General features: G+C 35.6%; 1 protein-coding gene across 3 annotated transcripts in view; it reads right to left on the bottom strand.

Annotated features, from left to right (window-relative positions):
• Positions 1–18,977, bottom strand: part of AP3B1 (adaptor related protein complex 3 subunit beta 1) — a 263,662-nt gene that overhangs the window by 158,683 nt on the left and 86,002 nt on the right. For all 3 annotated transcript variants that reach the window (XM_081280210.1, XM_081280208.1, XM_081280209.1), the window contains exon 7: positions 18,266–18,448. In XM_081280210.1, coding sequence (XP_081136336.1) covers positions 18,266–18,448 — 183 coding nt within the window. The remainder of the gene's footprint in view (positions 1–18,265; positions 18,449–18,977) is intronic.

Genomic DNA, 18,977 nt, shown 5'->3' with positions numbered 1-18,977 from the left:
GGACTACTTCGAGGTAGGACCTATTTGGAGGAGTAAGTCACTGGAGGCATGCCCCAGAAGAGTTTACCTTCTTCTTATTTATTCTCTCTTCCCTTTTCTCGCCCTTTTGCACACCCCCACCACCATCTTTCTGGCTGCTATGAGCTGAGCAACTTTCTTGCACCCTTCCACCATAATGTTCTGCTCCACCTCAGTTCCAGAGCAAACAGAGCCTACCATGATCTGATCTCTGAAACCATGTGCCAAAATAAAATTTTTCTTCTTCTAAGTTTATCTTGTCAGGTAGTTTGACCACAGATGAAAAGCTGACTGATATACCATGTAATCTGAGATACTATATTAGTCATTTCAGACTGCTACAAAAAATTACCAGAGAGTGATAGCAAATGAAGACCATCTCCTCCTGGCTGGAAAACAGCCACCTCACATAGTGGAAAGAGTAAAGCAAGCTCTCTGATGTCTATTCTTCTAAGGACACTACTTCCATTGTGAGGTCCCTAACATCATGAAGTCGTCCTAAACCTAATTAGTTCTCAAAGGCCCTGCCTCCAAATACCATCACATTGAGAATTAGGGCTTTAACATAAAGCTGGAAGTAATGCAAACATTCACTCCATCACAAATACCATAGAGGCATATTAGAGATTCCTCTCTCTTTTATTGGGTTAGATATGACTAACCCAATAGATAAGACTAAGTAATTAACAGCATCATAAACAATCAGAAAAGTTAGCTATCGATATGGAAAGCACATATTATAAAAAATGAATTCACACAAAAAAACTTTTTCACGTTTAATAAAACTTTCAACTTTTTTCTGAAAGAAGAAAAAAAAGTGAAGTCTTCTTCCCCCAAATTCAGTTCTATGTAAAAGAATACAAAGTGTGAATACTGCTTTGAGATTTTTTTTTCTTTTGTGAGGAAACCGCTATGCTATTCACCTTACATGTTTTATAATACAGCCCAGTAACCACCATACCACACAGGTGGATGTGTGGATTTGAGGACCATTGAACACTAAATCTCCCCCAATACATCACAATTATGGAAACACCTGTGCACAGTAACTTTGGGTTGAGCCACTATGAAAATTCACAGTGTTCAATTGCCCACAACACTTCTCATTTCTTATGACTTCATGAAGTTCAGCTCTAGTATGTAAGAAACAAGCTTTCTGAATACAATAGTTTCCAAACTTTGTTACTGAGCAATCTGGAGGATCTACATAAAACATATTTCAAATTTCTCTGAAATAAATATGCTCAAGACACATGTCAGGGCTAAGGGTTCCAAGACATGATAAATAAGTACTTTAATTATTTGAAAATTAATCTACACCTAATGCTGTAAATTTTTTTAAGTATCACTTTTTGTTAAGCTCAATGCATTTTAGAGTAGCTTTCATTCAATCACAGATCATGAAATAAAATTAAAGTAAAATTTATCATGATTCTTCATGTATGTATTATTTCTTTAATCCCTGAAACAAAGAGATTTTATTAGGAACAGGAAGGCAAATCTGTACTGAATTAAATCAATAAATTTAATTCTCATTTAGGATATAAAAACAAATGGATTGAAGCAGATGGGTAATAATGTTTGTGGAAATTCTGGAAAGAAGGGAAAAAATCAGTAAAGAGAGAGAGAGAGAGAGAGAGAGAGAGAAAGAGAGAGAGAGAGAGAGTATGTGTGTGTGTGTGTGTGTGTGTGTGTGTGTGTGTGTGTGTTTAACTCCTATGGAAAACTCCAATACTTACAGAGATATGAAAAATTGTGACCTAAAAAAAAAGAAAACTCCAATACTTAAAAAAAATTATACACACACACACACACACACACACACACACACACACACTTACTTAAAACTCTAAATGAACTGAGGGCAAGGAACTAGAATTCCAAGAAACAACAATTTAATGTTTCTTAAAAAGCAAAATCAAAAACACTCAGTGTTAAAAAAAATCTATACATAAAATATAAAATTTTGTAAAGGACCATTTCATTTTCATTAATGCCAAATATCCATATATCTAAATTAAAGGACACACTTTAATCACTAGAAAAAGCTATGTAAACAAGTTTTTAAAAGATATGGGGCAGGCCACATTCTTATGGCAGAAGCCAGCAGTTCTACTCCTAGAGAAAGGAAACTACATGTTCACTTTAAGATCTGTGGCACTGAAGGCAAGGGTTACAGCTCCACAGGTATACAAAAGATTTAAGATTCAAAAATAAGCAAGCTACTCTGTGACTGCCAAAGGGAGAGGGAAAGGAGAGACAGGGAAGGAGGGATAAATGTGGGTTTGAATGTATAAAAGGAGGAACAAGAAAGTTCAAACTTTGACTTTTTTGACCTTTCAATTATCTAGCTAACACTTTAGGATTAAAAAGCTTAAATTTCCTAACCTCAAATCATCTCAGAAATAAATACTCCTTTATTAAAATATCCACAAAGAGAAATCACCAAGAAATACATACTAAACCAAACAAAATAGCTAAAATTAATAATAACATCACCATATAATAGTGATCATGTTAAATAACCAAAATCCCCATTTATTGTTATAATCATGAATATAATCATAGTTGTTGTGGTCTGAATGTGACCCCTGCAAATTCTAAGGGTTAAACCCAGTATTTGGAGATACTCCCATTATCCACAAATGTGATTGTATTTGGAAACAGGGCCTTTAAAGAGGTGATTAAATTTTTAAAAAAAAATTAAATTTGTCTAATTAGTTATATATGACAACAGAATGCATTTTGACATGCTGTACACAAATGGAGCACAACTTCTCCTTCCTCTGGCTGAACACAGTATGAAGTCACACCAGTAGTGTAATATAGGGTAATAATATCGGTCTCATTCCATCATCCTTTTCCTTCCTATCCTCCCTCCCCCTCCCCTAAATTAGCCCCTAATCCAATCTGACTACTGTCAGAGGAGGAGATTTGGGCAGGCACAGAGACACTGAAGATGCATATGTAAAGTGGAAACATCATGTGAGGACACAGAGAGAAAGTGGCTATCTATAAGCAAAGGACAGAGACCACAGGAGAAACTAAACCTAGTAACTCCTTGATCTCTGATTTCCAAATTTTAGAACTGTGAGGAAATAAATTTAAGTCACTTGGTCTGTGATATTTTGTTATGACAGCCACAGCAAACAAAACAATAGTATAACGACTTTAGAAAAGTCCAGGAGGGTCTTATAAATTTAAAATATATCTACTATATGACACAAAAATCCTAATGTAGGCATTGATTCAATATATATCAAAGTAGAGCTCCACAAAAATACCTGTCTAAGAATGTTCCTAACAGATTTATTATAGTAGGCAAAATGGAAAAAGCGTAGTTATTCATTGATATGAGAATGGATAAACTAACATATTGCAATGTAATATTATTCAGATAAATACTGAAAAATATTATTTAGAAAAATATTTTAAAATGAAAGAAGTACCAATACACCAAAATGACTCAATCTCCAAAATATTATGCTGAGTAAAGGACAACTTGCCAAAAAGAATACAATATAATCTAATTATATAAAGCTCTATAATATGCTAAACTAATCTATGTATCAGTAAACCATGTTTCACAATTACATTCATGTTTCTGCAAGGTCAGAACTTGACCAACCTAAATTAACAGATGACACTTAAATGTTACAGACAGACATCCAAGGCGATTTAAAAGTTTTTCTCCCATTTATTTAAATTTCAAAGGGTAATTAAAAAAAAAAAAACAGACATTTCCCTTCTTTTCCCATGGCACCTCTCTCCTTCTCTATTCTCCATTCTCTTTCCCTTCCCACCCCCACCTCTGCAAAAGCAGTCCTGAGATACTTATAGCCCTCTTTCCCATACATGCAGGTGACACTGGCTCTTACAACATATTATAAAAAGGAAAGATCATGTGAGTACAGACAAAAAGTAATTATCTATAAGCAAAGGACAGAGACCTCAGAAGAAACTAAACCTACTAATTCCTTGATCTCTTGACGGGTGATCTCCCCATCACCCTCATGGGGAACTGGAGTGTAGGGAAGTTACTCTAAGATGAACTGCAAGTAGATAAAAATCTTTTCTTTGATCCAGACATTGTGATTTCTACTTTCTTGTACACATGTGTACATTATATGTAAGCCATTATATGTGTGTGTGTGTGTGTGTGTGTGTGTGTATATATATATATATATATATAGCTCAGATTCTTCACTTTTTGAACTCAACACTATAATGGGGGAAAAAATATTTGCCTCTGTAGGCAAGCAGTGGGAACAGCATTAGTCTGGAAGAATAATGGTAATATTCCATGCCATAAAGAATTGTATTACTAACATATACACAATTAGTAAACCTCTAAAATTTGTACATTTCATTGTGAAAATGCCATAACAACAAAAGGAAAGAAATCATCCTTTTAAAGTTCAAAACATGGAACTTCAGTTAATGATATGCATATGGAAGTGTTTAGGGGTAATTTGTGTTGAGGTCTGCATCTTATTTTTAAATGCATAAAAAATTCAGATGGACTAATGTTTCAATACAGGAAATGCATTAGTCTCCCCATTTCTGAATGCTACTTTTGCCAGATATGGATTTCTTGGTTGACCATTTTTCTTGTACTGCTTCAAATATGTTTCTTCCATTGCCTTCTGATAAGAAACCAGCTGTTACTCTTATTGAGGAAATCTTGTAAATAATAAGTGACTTTTCTTTTGGCATTATCAAGATTCTCTTCTTTGTCCTTGGGCTTTCAACAGTTTGATAATATGTCTCTGTATGGATCTGATAATTTTCCTACTCAGAACTTGATGAGCTTCTTGAATGTATAGATTCATGTCTTTCATCAAATTTGGAAAGTTTCCCATCATTATTTCTTCAGATGTTCTCTCTCCCTCCTTTCCTTCTGGAATATCTATTACGTGTTGACAGTGTTCCACAAGTCTCTTAGGCTCTATTCATTTTGCTTCATTCATTTTTAAAACTTTCTACTCCGCAGATAAGATCTTCCAGCTGGTCTATCATCAAGTTCACCGATTCTTTTTCTGCCTGTCTGCTGAATATTTTATTTTAGTTTCTGAACTTTTCAGTTTCAGAATCTCTTATTTGATTCCTCTAATTTCTCTCTCTTTACTGATATTCTCTATTTAGAGAGATATCAACCTCCCAACTTCATTCAGTTATCTTAGCATATTCAGGACAGCTGATTTACAATCTTTGCCTAAAAAAAATTCAATGTCTAGGTTTCCTCACGTACAGACTCCATTATTTTCTTTTTTATCCTTTAATTAAGCAAACTTTCCTATTTCTTTTTCCTATTTTCTTTTTTATCCTTTAATGAAGCAAACTTTCCTATTTCTTTGCATGCCTCCCAAATTTCTTTCTGAAACTTGGATATTCTTAGTAGTATAATATAGTAATTCTGTAAATCAAATTCTGCTCCCACCCTAGGGTTTCTTGTACTGCTTGTGGAAACAAGTTTTCTTTTCTCACTTAGAGATATTTCAATGCTACTTTTGAAAATTTGTATTCTCTGTCACTTTTGGTCACCTGCAGTCAACTAGTAATTTGAGAGATTTTCTTAATTTATTGGGGGGAAAAGTCTCCCAATTATTGAAATTGTGCTATCTGTACTAACATGTAGTTGACCCACTTATAACTCTGCCTTAGCCATTATTTCCTTTGTAGAGCTTGAAAGTCAGAAGTAAAAACTTAGGTATTTATCAGGTCTTTTCTGAGAATGCATCTAACATTAAACACGCAATGGGCTTTCAAGATTCCACAGTATATGCAAGAACTTGTCAAAAATCCTTATTGCCCCAAATCACTTCATTCTCCAGCCTTTCATTCCAGGTTTTTGGTTATGTCTATTGTTTATCCCAATTAATATCTCTCATCTTAGGTGATATTAGTTGAACATTTGCCCTGAAATCTAATTTAGACAAAATAAAGACACACTCTTTACATTAGGGATTCCACAGACAGGTCAATACAGATAATCACAACTCTTTCTCTGTTCACTCCAGCCTCAGAAACCTATGCTATGGATGTGTGCTGCTATCTTCAACACTGCCACCAAATGGCCAAAATTCAAATATTCTTTCTAAATTGTGATCTCTTCAAAATTTTATTAAGTTATCATGTAGGAAATGGTAGACAGTGTTGACTGTCTTCAACAGTGAATCCCATCAGGGTCTTTTTCCTTGAAAACAGATTTTCTGCAAGGACTATGCAATCAGACATTTGAGAAGAAACCATCTGGCTCCCAAGACAAGATAAGTTAGTCAATTATAACACTCCCATTGTAGGTGATAGGTTTAGGAGTGGCATGTAACGCAACTAAGGCTAATGGGAAGTAATAGGAAACGTGAGGTTAGTAGGGTGTGGAGTGATGAGTGGGAAAGAATAACTTTCACTTAAAAAGCATGAAGACATTGACCTATAGCTGAAATGTACTTCATAGAATTAGACTTTCAGCTTTCACTGATGAAATGCCTTGACTGGATTAACTTTCTGGAAAACTATTTTTAAAATCAACAATCTAAAGATATTACAGAACAATGAGATAGCCAAAAATGAGAAAAGACTCTACCCACAAAAGATGAATTTTAAAGTATGAGATAAGTGAATTTGCAGGTTTTTGCCTTACTGCACTCCCTAATCCCATGTAACTAATAATAGAAAAATCATACTTTACTTGTGTAGGAGTAGATAACAGTCAAAAAGTGGTAAATTACAGAAGGGTGTGAAACCACAGAGGGGTGAGACCCCTGGAAATGCATGTAAATATCATACACTAGTTACCAAACCCCTGATTTGACCAATAAACTAAGCATGTATGAGAATGACCACCATGGGCCTATCAAAAAGGAATAGCTCGAATATAAAAAATAAAATAGAGATTTTATTTGCTGTCCATATTGAACAATTTGGGGTATGAAACTAGTAAAACATCTGATACAACAAAGATTAATACACTTTAGGGGAAACGTAATATAAGGCAGAGTTTATTCTATATGATTGATAATATTATGAATATAATTTATTTAAATTACTGGACAGAGCTGGAACAAAAAAATAACCATTGCTCAAGAGAACAAATAGCAGTAGAAGATAACTCAGAAAAAGTAATTATCACATAATAATTGTAAAGCAGTTATTACATATACTCAAAATATTAAGAGCAACATAGACAAGTCAAATAAACAGATAATCTTAGAGGATACCATACAAAAGAATCAAATAAGAATTCCAGGGCTGAAAAATATACTACATAAGTTGAGTCAAGAAACCTGAAGAGAGATCAACAGAAAGTTATTCAATTGGAAGAACAAAAAAGAAAATGTGAAAAAAAAAGTAAACCATCTCAGAGCCATATGGACTAATATCAAACAGTGTGAAATACTTGTAATTAAGATCCCAGTATAAGGGAAAGAGTAAATGGAGCACAGCAAATTTCTGAATTTTTTTTAATTTCAAATTTTAGTTTAATGAAATAAACTCAAACAAATTTAAAAAAAAAATTAAAAGGGTGGATTCAGAAGATGGCGGCTAAGGGAGTACAGCAGACCAGTACGCTGCGCCACTGTGTGGGAGAAACACGAGGTGAAATGGCTGAAGGCTACCTTGGTGGGAATCCCCAGTGAAATTGAAGTGCTCCAGAATCTAGAGGTCAAAATTCCAGCGCGCGGGATTCGGCTGCAGGGGCTTGGTAGCGGGCGATTTCTCCACACGGAGCGAAGCAGTACTTGGTCGGCGGACCGCCCCGTGGATGGAGTCTGGGACGCGCCCGAGTTAATTAGCCGCGAGTTACCAGAGAGGGATTACAGCGAAGCGGATTCTGCAGGCTCCTGCCAGTGGCACACTAGCCGCACTGAGTGCTGAATTCCAGCTTTGAAACACAGGAGAGAATCGGTCCAGTTCGTTTCCCGACACCGGTCGGAACACGCAGGAGAACTGCAGCCGCCATCATGGAGAGCTGACGCAATCATCCCTGTTTTCTACTGATCTCAGCTCATTCAACTACAGAACAGGTGATTCCAGGCTGGTATTTGCCTGCGTCGCGCAGATCGCTCAGGCTCGGGATTGGAAACTCTGAGGAGAATACTCTTCAGGCCTCACCCCTGGCAAGGCGGGCGCCGGGCTTTGAGCCGCCAGATTCTAGTTCCCCGGGTTGCTTTGGCCCAGGGCGGGAGATCCTTCTTGGCCCGGGGCTACGGAACCCGCGGCGACTGTGTCTTTGACCCTGCCCCTGTCTGAGCGTACACTGAGCTGGGAGAGGTTGGAGCTGCCAGGCCCGGGCGGGGGCCGCTGGGCCTGAGGCTGGGCTACCTCTGTGGACCCTGCTCCGAGCAGAGTGTGGCAGGGATCGGAGAGGCTGGGTTCTGGCCCTCGTGGCTGCTTGAGCCCAGGGCCGCGGAGCCTGCGGGGACCGCGAGCTGAGGCCAGCCACAAGTGAAACTTGCGACGAGGGGCAGCGGGTCTCTGTCTCCTGGAACAGTTTTGACCCGGAGCTGGAGAGCCCGCGGGAAGTGCATCTTAGACTCTGCTCCAAGGGGAGCGTACACCAAGCAGGGAGAGTTTGGTGCGGCCAGGCTTGGGCACCTAGCAGGGAGAGTCTGGTGCGGCCAGGCTTGGGCTCCCGGGGCGGCTCTGGCCTGGGTTTGGGGAACCCGCGGCGGTTGCCCTGAGGAGCCTGCTCCTAGCAGAAAGTGGCGGGGATCGGAGAGACCGGCTCCTGGCTCCCGAAGCGGCTCTGGCTCAGGGTTGGGGATCCTACAGGGACTGCTTCTTGGTCCGGGTCCTGCTGGGTACTGCGGGGGCCTGGAGGGCAGAGTGGAGCTGCCTCCTGTGCCCAGAGCAGGCTAAGGGTCCCGCCGGTGTGGTATCGCGACACCCCAACTGCAGCTGGGGCCGAGGAGAGTAGCTGCCCACGCCTGGAACAGGACCAGCGACCCGACGGCAGGGTAGCCAAGTCAACCCACTTGGAGTAGAGGCCGTGAAGAGCTGCCGTCTGACCCTGCAAGGTAGGCAGTCCTGCGTCCCACTGGCAGGACAGGCTCGGCAGCCGGCCAGTGTAGTGGACGAGTAGCATCGAGGCAGTCACGTCACACTGGTTGGAGTGGGGGTTGAACAGAGCCGCCGCCAGCACCCGGAAGGAGCCCAGAGACCCGTTGGAGAGGCAGTTAGGTACCCCCACTGGGAGTGGGGGTTGAGCAGAACTGCAGCCCAGGCCCGCAGGGTGGGCAGATCTGAGACCCACCGGCGGAACAGGCTTGGAGGCCGACCAGCGTGGTAGACACGTCACATCAATTGGAGTAGGGGTGGAGAAGAGCTGCTGCCCACGTCCGGATCAGGACCAACGATCCGAGGACGTGGTAGGAACGTCACCGCAATTGTAGTGGGGGCAGAGTAGAGCAGCCACCCGTGCCCGCAGGGCGGGCAGACCTACGACCAACCAGCGTAGTATATAGATCACCCTGATTAGAGGAGGATCACAGCCACTACCCGCCCTACAAGAGAGATATCCCAAATATACAAGAGCAACAAAAATAAACAGGGGGAAAAATTTCAAAAACACAACAGTTTCACGAAGCAGAAAGAAACAAAAGCAACATGAAAAGACAAGGAAAGAAAGGACCACAAGCAATGCAGGTCAACTCAACCCTAGAAGAGGTAATAGCTGCAACAGATGGAATGTCAGATAAAGAGTTCAGGATATACATGCTTCAGATGATCTGGACTCTCAAGGAAGACATGAGACAGCAAAATCAGACAATGAAAGATCACATTGACAAGGAACTACAGAAACAAATCCAGGAAGTAAAAGATCAATTTCACAGGGAGCTAGAAGTAATAAAGAACAAACAAATAGAAATCCTAGAAATGCAGGAAGCAATAAACCAACTTAAAACCTCAATTGACAGAAGATAGAACATCAGACAATGAAGACAAAGTATTTCAACTTGAGAAGAACATAGACAGTTCAGCAAGACTGCTAAGAAACCATGAGCAGAACATCCAAGAGATATGGGATAACATTAAAAGGCCAAACTTAAGAGTCATTGGGATACAGGAGGGCACAGAGCTCCAAACCAGAGGAATGAACAATCTATTCAATGAAATAATACGAGAAAACTTCCCAGACTTGAAGAATGAAACAGAATCCCAAATCCTAGAAGCCTACAGGACGCCAAAAGTGCAAAATCATAAGAGATCCACACCTAGACACATTATAATGAAGATGCCCAACATACAGAATAAGGAGAGAATTTTAAAAGCTACAAGAGAAAGAAAGCAGATTACATTTAGGGGCAAACCAATCAGGATAACAGCTGATCTCTCAACACAGACTCTGAAAGCTAGAAGATCCTGGAATAACATATTTCAAACACTGAAAGAAAATGGGCTCCAACCAAGAATCGTGTATCTGGCGAAATTAAGCTTCAGGATGGAAGATGAAATTAAAACCTTTCACGATAAACAAAAGTTAAAAGAATTCGCAGCTAGAAAACCATCTCTTCAAAAAATCCTTGGCAAAACAATACAGGAAGAGGAAACTGAAAATAACATTGAAAACCATCAGTGGGAGATAGGACAGTAAAGGGGGGAAAGTAACCAAAGAGGAAAACTAATCAGGTTTAGTAACATAAATAAACAAATATGACTGGAGGAACAAACCTAATCTCAATAATAACCCTAAATGTTAATGGCTTAAACTCACCAATTAAGAGACACAGGCTAGTCGAATGGATCACAAAACAAGATCCAACAATATGTTGCCTACAGGAGACGCATTTGATAGGAAAAGATATACATAGACTGAAGGTGAAAGGCTGGGAAAAATCATTCCACTCATATGGACTGCGGAAACAAGCAGGAGTGTCCATACTCATATCAAACAAAATAGATTTCAAGCCAAAGTTAATCAAAAAGGATAAAGAGGGACACTGCATACTGCTCAAGGGAACCATACACCAACAAGACATAACAATCATAAATATATATGCCCCAAACAATGGTGCACCTATGTTCATCAAGCAAACTCTTCTCAAGTACAAGAGTCTAATAGACCACCATACAATAATCATGGGAGACTTCAACACACCTCTCTCACCACTGGACAGATCTTCCAAACAAAAGTTAAATAAGGAAACTATAGAACTCAACAACACAATTAACAACCTAGACTTAATTGACATATATAGAATATACCACCCAACATCAAGTAGTTACACATTTTTCTCAGCAGCACATGGATCCTTCACAAAAATAGATCATATATTATGTCACAGGGCAACTCTTAGACAATATAAAGGAGTAGAAATAATACCATGCATCCTATCTGATCATAATGGAATGAAACTGAAAATCAACGATAAAAGAAGGAAGGAAAAATCATGCATCACGTGGAGAATGAACAATAGGTTACTGAATGACCAATGGGTCATAGAAGACATCAAGGAGGAAATTAAAAAATTCTTAGAGATAAATGAAAACACTGACACAACATATCGGAATCTATGGGACACATTGAAAGCAGTTTTAAGAGGAAAATTCATTGCTTGGAGTTCATTCCTTAAAAAAAGAAAAAACCAACAAAAAAAATTAAAAGCTTTAAAAAATTCAGACAAAAAATAGATCCAGAAAACATCAAATTCCCAAGCAAAATAAACAATAAGAAAACCACACTTATGCACATCAAAGCCAAACTTCTGAAATCAAAACAGAAAGAAAAAAATCTTTAAAGCAGACAAATATTAAAAAAAAAATCCTACTACATACAGGGAAACAATAATTGCAACTAACTTATGATTACAAGCAATGGAGTCCAGAATACAATGAAATAACTTTAAATTCTTGAAAGAAAAAACAATTCCATATGGAGAAAAATATTCTTCAAGGATGAAGATGAAATCAAGACATTTTCAGATGAACAAGATTGAAAAATTCGTCTATAGGAGATCTATACCACAAGAAATTGTTTAGTTTGAAAAGAAAAATAATAGATGTAAATTTATAATTATAGAAGAGTATGAAGAATTCTCCATTTCTATAACATGCAGTCAATACACAGTGTTGACATTTGATATATTACTAAACAATAATATATGTAGATTACTTAGAAATACAGAAAAGTAAACACCCACACACATGCATACTAAAAGAAGATTCTGAGGGTGCTAATATAGGCATAAGAAATTATCAAACAGGAAAATCTTTCTCATGAGCCATGTAATATTTTTCAATTTTTTAAAAGCACATACATGTTATTTGAATAAATTTTTTTTAAGTCAGGTACAGTGACATACACATGTAATCCCAGTTACCTGGGAGGCTAAGGCAGAAGGACTACCAAGTTCAAGGTCAGTCTAGATACCTTATATCTTTAAAAATGAAATAAAAAGGGAGAGGAATGTAGTTTAGTGGTAGAGTGCTTGCTAGCATGGGAGAGGCACTGGGTTCTATCCTAGTAGCAATAATAGTAATAATAATAGCAACAACAATAATAGGAAATTTCATGAGTTTAAAAATTCCAATCCATATTCATTTTGAACAACAAAAAGAATAAGAAAACTTCAAAGTTAAATGCTTCATAACCAACAGGAGAAGAAGGGGCCTCATTTCAATATCAGATCATAGTCTGTAATTTCACATTAAACTATATATGAATCCTTTGTTAGCTATTGCCTGTAAGAATGCACAACCAACCTTTTACCTTTATACTGTACAGCTTGGATTGTGCCATAACACAACTCCTCAGTATTTTTTTTAAGCTCATGGAATAGTAAAAATCTAATAGTCCATTGATAAAATACAAAATTTGTTTGGCCTAAAAAATTACCCTCTAAAGTAAAATCATCTCTAAAATTTTGGTCCTTTAAGCAGGACCCAGATGTGGAGTACATGAAGCATTTTCTCCAAATACCTTTGTACTTGCAGAAAATCACTAATCAAGAAGTAGATACGTGAATTTAACATTTTGATAACTTTCTACTCTCTGTCTCTGAAAAAAGTTAAGAACTTATTAAAAATACTTTAAACAGGATTATAAGTTTGGAACTTTCTTGAACCCATTTAAGGTTTTATAATCAAAGTGTAGATATACTGAGAGTGACAAAAAGTAAACTAATCACTCTAAATTTCAAACAGGCATAAGATTATTTTACCTGGATTCATATTCTAAAAAGTAATGTTGCATATTTACTTTTAAGTTACTGAAGTCAAATATTTTGATAATTCTTAGAAAACTGTCACTCCTAGAGAAAGTTCAATTATAAACAGCTAGCTTCATAAAATTAAAAACATTCCTGTCGGGCCCCAAAGTCAATTAATTTCATTTCAGTTTACAATCATGTCACTGAAGGGTTTTGGAGTTGTTTGTTTGTTTGTTTAATCACTCTTATAATTTACTTTGTGTTTCATAGTACTTTTAAAAAAAACATTATTTTTATAAAACCAACTTTAGACGCAAAGATTCACATTTATTTTCTAAGTATTCTCCCACAATAGGCTTGAACGACAAAGAAAATACTTAAATAATTTTATATCCTTGAAAATTATACAAACTTGACCTAGAATAAAAAAGAACCCACATGAACTGCAAAGAGTAAATTTAGAAAAATAAAAATGCAAATATGCATTTTAGCAGTCTCTTGAATTTATTAACCTAAAAGGTTTAATTTCCATTTTCCTGCCTCAGCTTTATTTATAAAATGTCGTGCCCTATAAATACGCTGTTATTTTCTATAGTCAAGCAGCCTCTTAACAAATCTTCTCATTAATATGTAAATTTAAAGTCAATCGGTCTTCTCCCTGACAGCCCCATGAATTCCTAGTGCACTGTATAATCGGCTTTGACTTGGCATCCACTATTTATCATCAAAGATGTCAGTTAGAAAAATTATGGAAAATGCACTGCAATTGATATGACTGCAATCTACTTTGTCAACACTTAATTGTTCCTCAAATCATACATTTACATATAAACAGCCTAAATACTGATCTATAATGATGCAAATAAACTAAATTAAAAATCTCTTCTGCCCAAAAGAAGCTTATTTGTATATGATGTGTTCATTTGAGAACTTACTGACAAAGCCATATACATCAGCTCATCTCAAAAAGTATTTCTACTAATTTTCAATTCCTCAAAACACAATTTTGCTACCCTTCAAGCATATTAACATTAACAAATGTTTTTAAAAATTCAATAAGAAACATGGTTTTTCTCTTTGAAAAGCAAATCTAATTAGAGTTGTTAGCTAATTGCAGTGTCTGAACACTGTGAATTAGGGGCTTTGAAGTTAATTTTGACAAGAACACAATAAGTAAATACATAAAAACTTATTAAGGTAAGCAATTTTTTGTTTTAATTTAAAAGTCACAAAGTAATACAATATGAAAGAAAGAATGCTGGCTTGGACATCAAATAAATGTTTCTAGCTCTACCTTTTATAAAAAATATTATCTTAGGTTAACTGTTAAAATCTGTATGTCTCAATCTCTTTATCTATAAAATGGGTATAATTCTGAATGTCCTATAAAAATTAGTCAACAAGAGCTGGGGTTGTGGCTCAGTGGTAGAGCGCTCGCCTAGAATTTGTGAGGCTCTAGGTTCGATCCTCAGCACCACATATAAATAAATAAATAGACTACAACTAAAAAATAAATTTAAAAAAAGTCACCAAAATTCTACACAAGAAAGTACTATAAGATTATAAGTTTCTAAGTATAACCTATTGTGGTATCAGTTTTCAGATTTTTGTTAGGAGGGGAAAAACTATTTGATTTCAATGAATTTGGTATGAAAGACAGCTATTTCATTTTAAATAAATTTCCAGGTGGATATTTTATTTTAATTGAGAATGTCTACCCACTGGCAAATTCTTTTACTCCAAGGTAAAATGGCCTTTGATTTATGGTAAAATGATGCTCATACAGCATTTAGGTGAGTGTCTTCTGTCAAAAGGGAAGGCTATAATAAAGACATTTTTCCTCCATTGACTCCATGAAATTATATATTTAAATGGTGGTGGGAGGGGGGAGTAACCACTAAGCACTGACTCTCTGGAGTACTACCCATCTTGTCTTTCATTCCAAAATAGCCATTCTTTATTACATAGTATGGTTTTTATAACATCAGATATGAAACAGAAAGCAAATATAAATGCTGACTACAATAACTCTAGATTCTTCCAGATGTGGTCAAACTTGGCTTTGTGATTCAGTGTGCCAAGTTCTAAAGCTGAAACTACCATGTACAATCCTAATAAGCAACATGAAGACTAGGCTAGAAAGCCTCCAAAATTACAAATGGCTACACTGCTCATTCCAAAGTTTTACAGTAAAACAAAATACTTAGTAGAGAGAAAGGCTAAGGTAGGTTAAATGAAAGGGGAAGCTCATGGACATGGTCCTAATGTCAATGACTCATTTGAATCTTTTTTAAAAAATTTTTTTAGTTGTAGATGGACACAATACCTTTATTTTATTTTTATGTGGTGCTGAGGATGGAACCTAGTGCCTCACACATGCTAGGCAAATGCTCTGCCACTGAGCTACAACTGTATAAATGTATTTAAACAAAGAGTCTAGCATCTTTTATAGTCCTTAATTCTAAAGTGAATGGAGACTAATACAAGAAGGACACTTTCAAATCATTCATCTGGTTTCTTAACAGAACATATAACTAAATATAAGCCTGCTATCTTGATTATTCTAGATTATACAAGACCCTCAAATAGAACTTAAAGAATCAAAGAATATTTTTTTCATGGTTTGAGGTCAACTGATATCATCTTAAGTTAATAAAGTAAAATGTTTTACCCATGTAAAATTTCAACCACCAAAATAAGTGATTAAATAATTGCCAAATTAAATGATGGCCAATAATCATCTCTCAAGGTCAACCAAGAGATTATAAAAAAGAAACTTAATTTTTATTTTACCATATACTTCTGTAATTAAAAAAAAAAGAATTTCATCACAGTTAACTGAGAAATACATATCTTATATTTAAGTGGTTTATTTTTTCCCCCCCTTAAAGCCAAGGAATCCTTCTAAAAGGAAATCCTAAGTGAAGCTGCATAAAAAAAGGCAGGCGATCTGAGGCAGTGGCAGAGCTCAGAGCCAGTCTCCAGCACTACTGCCCAGATGGCTGCTCCTGTGGCAGTACCACAGCATTCTGAGGGATGAGGTGCACATTTGAAAACCACTAAATTAATCTAATAGCCACAGTATTTAGAATAATGCTGAGGTCAGATGGCAAATAAACGCCAAAGATAATAAATTATTTAGATCAATTCCAGCATGCTAGGATTTAACAATGACCAGATTTTCTCTCATATTTGTAATAATTGATGTTCATGGATTTAACATGAAAACACAAAGAATAAATGAATACAGCCCCAATTTTTCCAGTGATCTGTCAAAAGAATAAGTGTATATCATGGAGGAGAATTTCACTTTCTTGCTTGTGTATACAGCTTTATGAATTTTATCTAAACTAAGATGAAATAAAATTCAAGGAAAAGAAAAACAAACTATAAAACAGAGTTTAATATCCATTACATATTTCTAGAAGATATGCTGAGTATAGCATGTATTTTAGCTCTGGCTTCTATATTCTGACAAGGTAAAAGATCATTTATTTGTAAACAGCTAATGAAAATGATTTGACAATGATAGGAAAGTAAAACAAAAATATTTAAATGGTGACGATCATTAGATATGCCAAAATGACCTAAAACCCTACAGAAGAGGACAAAAAATATATCTGAGATGAATTCTTTAGAGGAACTGGTGAAACCAAATAAATAAGCTATTCAAAACAAAAATCTCTTGTCAAAGGGTCAAGACATTTTCATCATGAACATGTTGATTAATTTAGCAAAACTGTAACAACAAATACAACTGTAGAATAAAAGTATATAAATGTAAATTTTCATCAATTTAAGAATCCTATATGACATAAGACTTTTTATATTGATGATTTTAAACTAACTGAAATAGTTAAGTCGAATAATATGACCACTTTGTTAATACTAAAATTGAGGGGGCTGAAGATGTAGTTCAGAGGTAGAGTGTGTGTTTAGCATGCAAAGCCTTGGGTTCACTAAACAATACCAAAAATCAAAGAAATTAAAATTGAGATGGAAAAATATTAGTGTTTAGATAAAAATATATGAAAGTTTTTAGTGCTAACAAATATTAATACAGATAATTTGATAAAGTATTTTATATGATTATGTGGAATGTTATTGAAAGCATGTTATTATGAACACATCTCAACTTTATTCTATCAGCATTTTTCTCTCATTTTAATATTACTTCTAATTAACAAAAACAAGTACTAAGCGATCAAGGGCCTAGTAATAAGTTTGCATATAAGTCAGTTTGACATAATTGAGTTTTATAACACCTCTTATTTTTTTACATGACTGATTTTTTTTAAAACTATAATACTGCATTTTAAATGATTAGATATCAAAAGACAAGGTTAATACACTATTATAACATTTAAGGATTTCTTTAAGCAAGCTTAAAATTTAGATTTCATTCTTAAATATATACATACTAAGTTCTATTACAATAAAATTAAACTCTTGATAAAAAATGAACTTTTCTAAGTTGTCATATAATGAAAAGAATGGGTAAGCTTCTAATATTAATCTAAAAAAGGAAACAAATATCTTCAAGTATACTTAATTTTTAGTTTTACTAAATGTTACCAATTTAAGCAAAGAAAAGGAAAAGAAACATTTTAGCAATATAAAACTAGAAAAAATAGTTTAAGAGTTCAACAGTATTGATCTATAATTGCAAGAAATTAATACCTAAGATACAAATTCATGTTTATACTTTTAAATTACCTATTTTCATAAATGCATATCTGTAATAGCTGGGGCTCAAAAGTGTGAAGGTTACTAGTAACAAAAATAAATCATGGTTTAGCAATGTTATTGTAAATACTGCCTCATGCTATTGCTCCTAACAGAGGCCTCTTACCAAGTATCATACTGAAAGTTTATATACTGTCATTAAATATGTATCAATCAGTGCCAGAATAATAGACAATTATTCTTGTATTTTTATACTAATTTCCTGCTTTCGTAAAAGAAAATGAGGGAAATGAGTCCTTATCAAATATGAAGATTTCTATATTTGACTATTCTTAATTTTTGTACACATTTTTAAATGTTCGCCTATTCTGTTAGTATACTTTATAAGTGAAAGGCTGTTCAGCACTTACCTCTTTCCAAGGACTGACAAACTGTGTTCGAGCATATCGAGTTAGCATGTGGATTATGACCACCTGCCCCCACTCTTCTACATCAACTAGTAAGTTACATAGCTTTCGGTAATTCTTGTGAATCAGATCTATTCTATCCGGGCATACTTCTTCAAAAGCCATCACAACACTGCCAGCTACTAGCTAGAAAAGAAAGAAATAGTAACTCATTAAAAAACATTTTTCTGCCCATCGAAGATACTACTCACGTTTTTATTGTGGTACAGTCAGTGTTATGACAATCAACATTTAAAGTGTTTATTCATCCAGTTAAAATGAATGTTCATGTTTGAGTAAAAAAACAAATTTTTAAGCACCACTCCCTAGAAGAATAAGTCTAATACTTGTAATGTATGTGAAAAACCAATGCTCTGCTGAGCAAAGATGTATTCTGATAATTTTTTATTTTATCAACTTAAATTCCAATTAAGTTGTTTATATATTAATTCAACATTAATCATTCACAGTTTTCATCTTTAAAGCTAACCTAACTTCTAATCTAAATACTCATTTCTTAGTTTGTGACAATATTCAGAAAAAGAATCCAGATAATACCGAGATTATACTGTGTCAGTTTAAAACGAAAATGACAATTCCACAATGAATTTGTTAAAAAGTATGAGGAACTCTTAGATGTTTTTAGTACCAAAACACTTCTGAATCTTACATATCT

This window comes from Spermophilus citellus (genome assembly GCF_964194105.1).
Source record: "Spermophilus citellus genome assembly, chromosome: 1".
Lineage (NCBI taxonomy): Eukaryota > Metazoa > Chordata > Mammalia > Rodentia > Sciuridae > Spermophilus > Spermophilus citellus.
The sequence above is the reverse complement of the archived record's forward strand: the minus strand, read 5'-3'. Positions and strand labels throughout refer to the sequence as shown.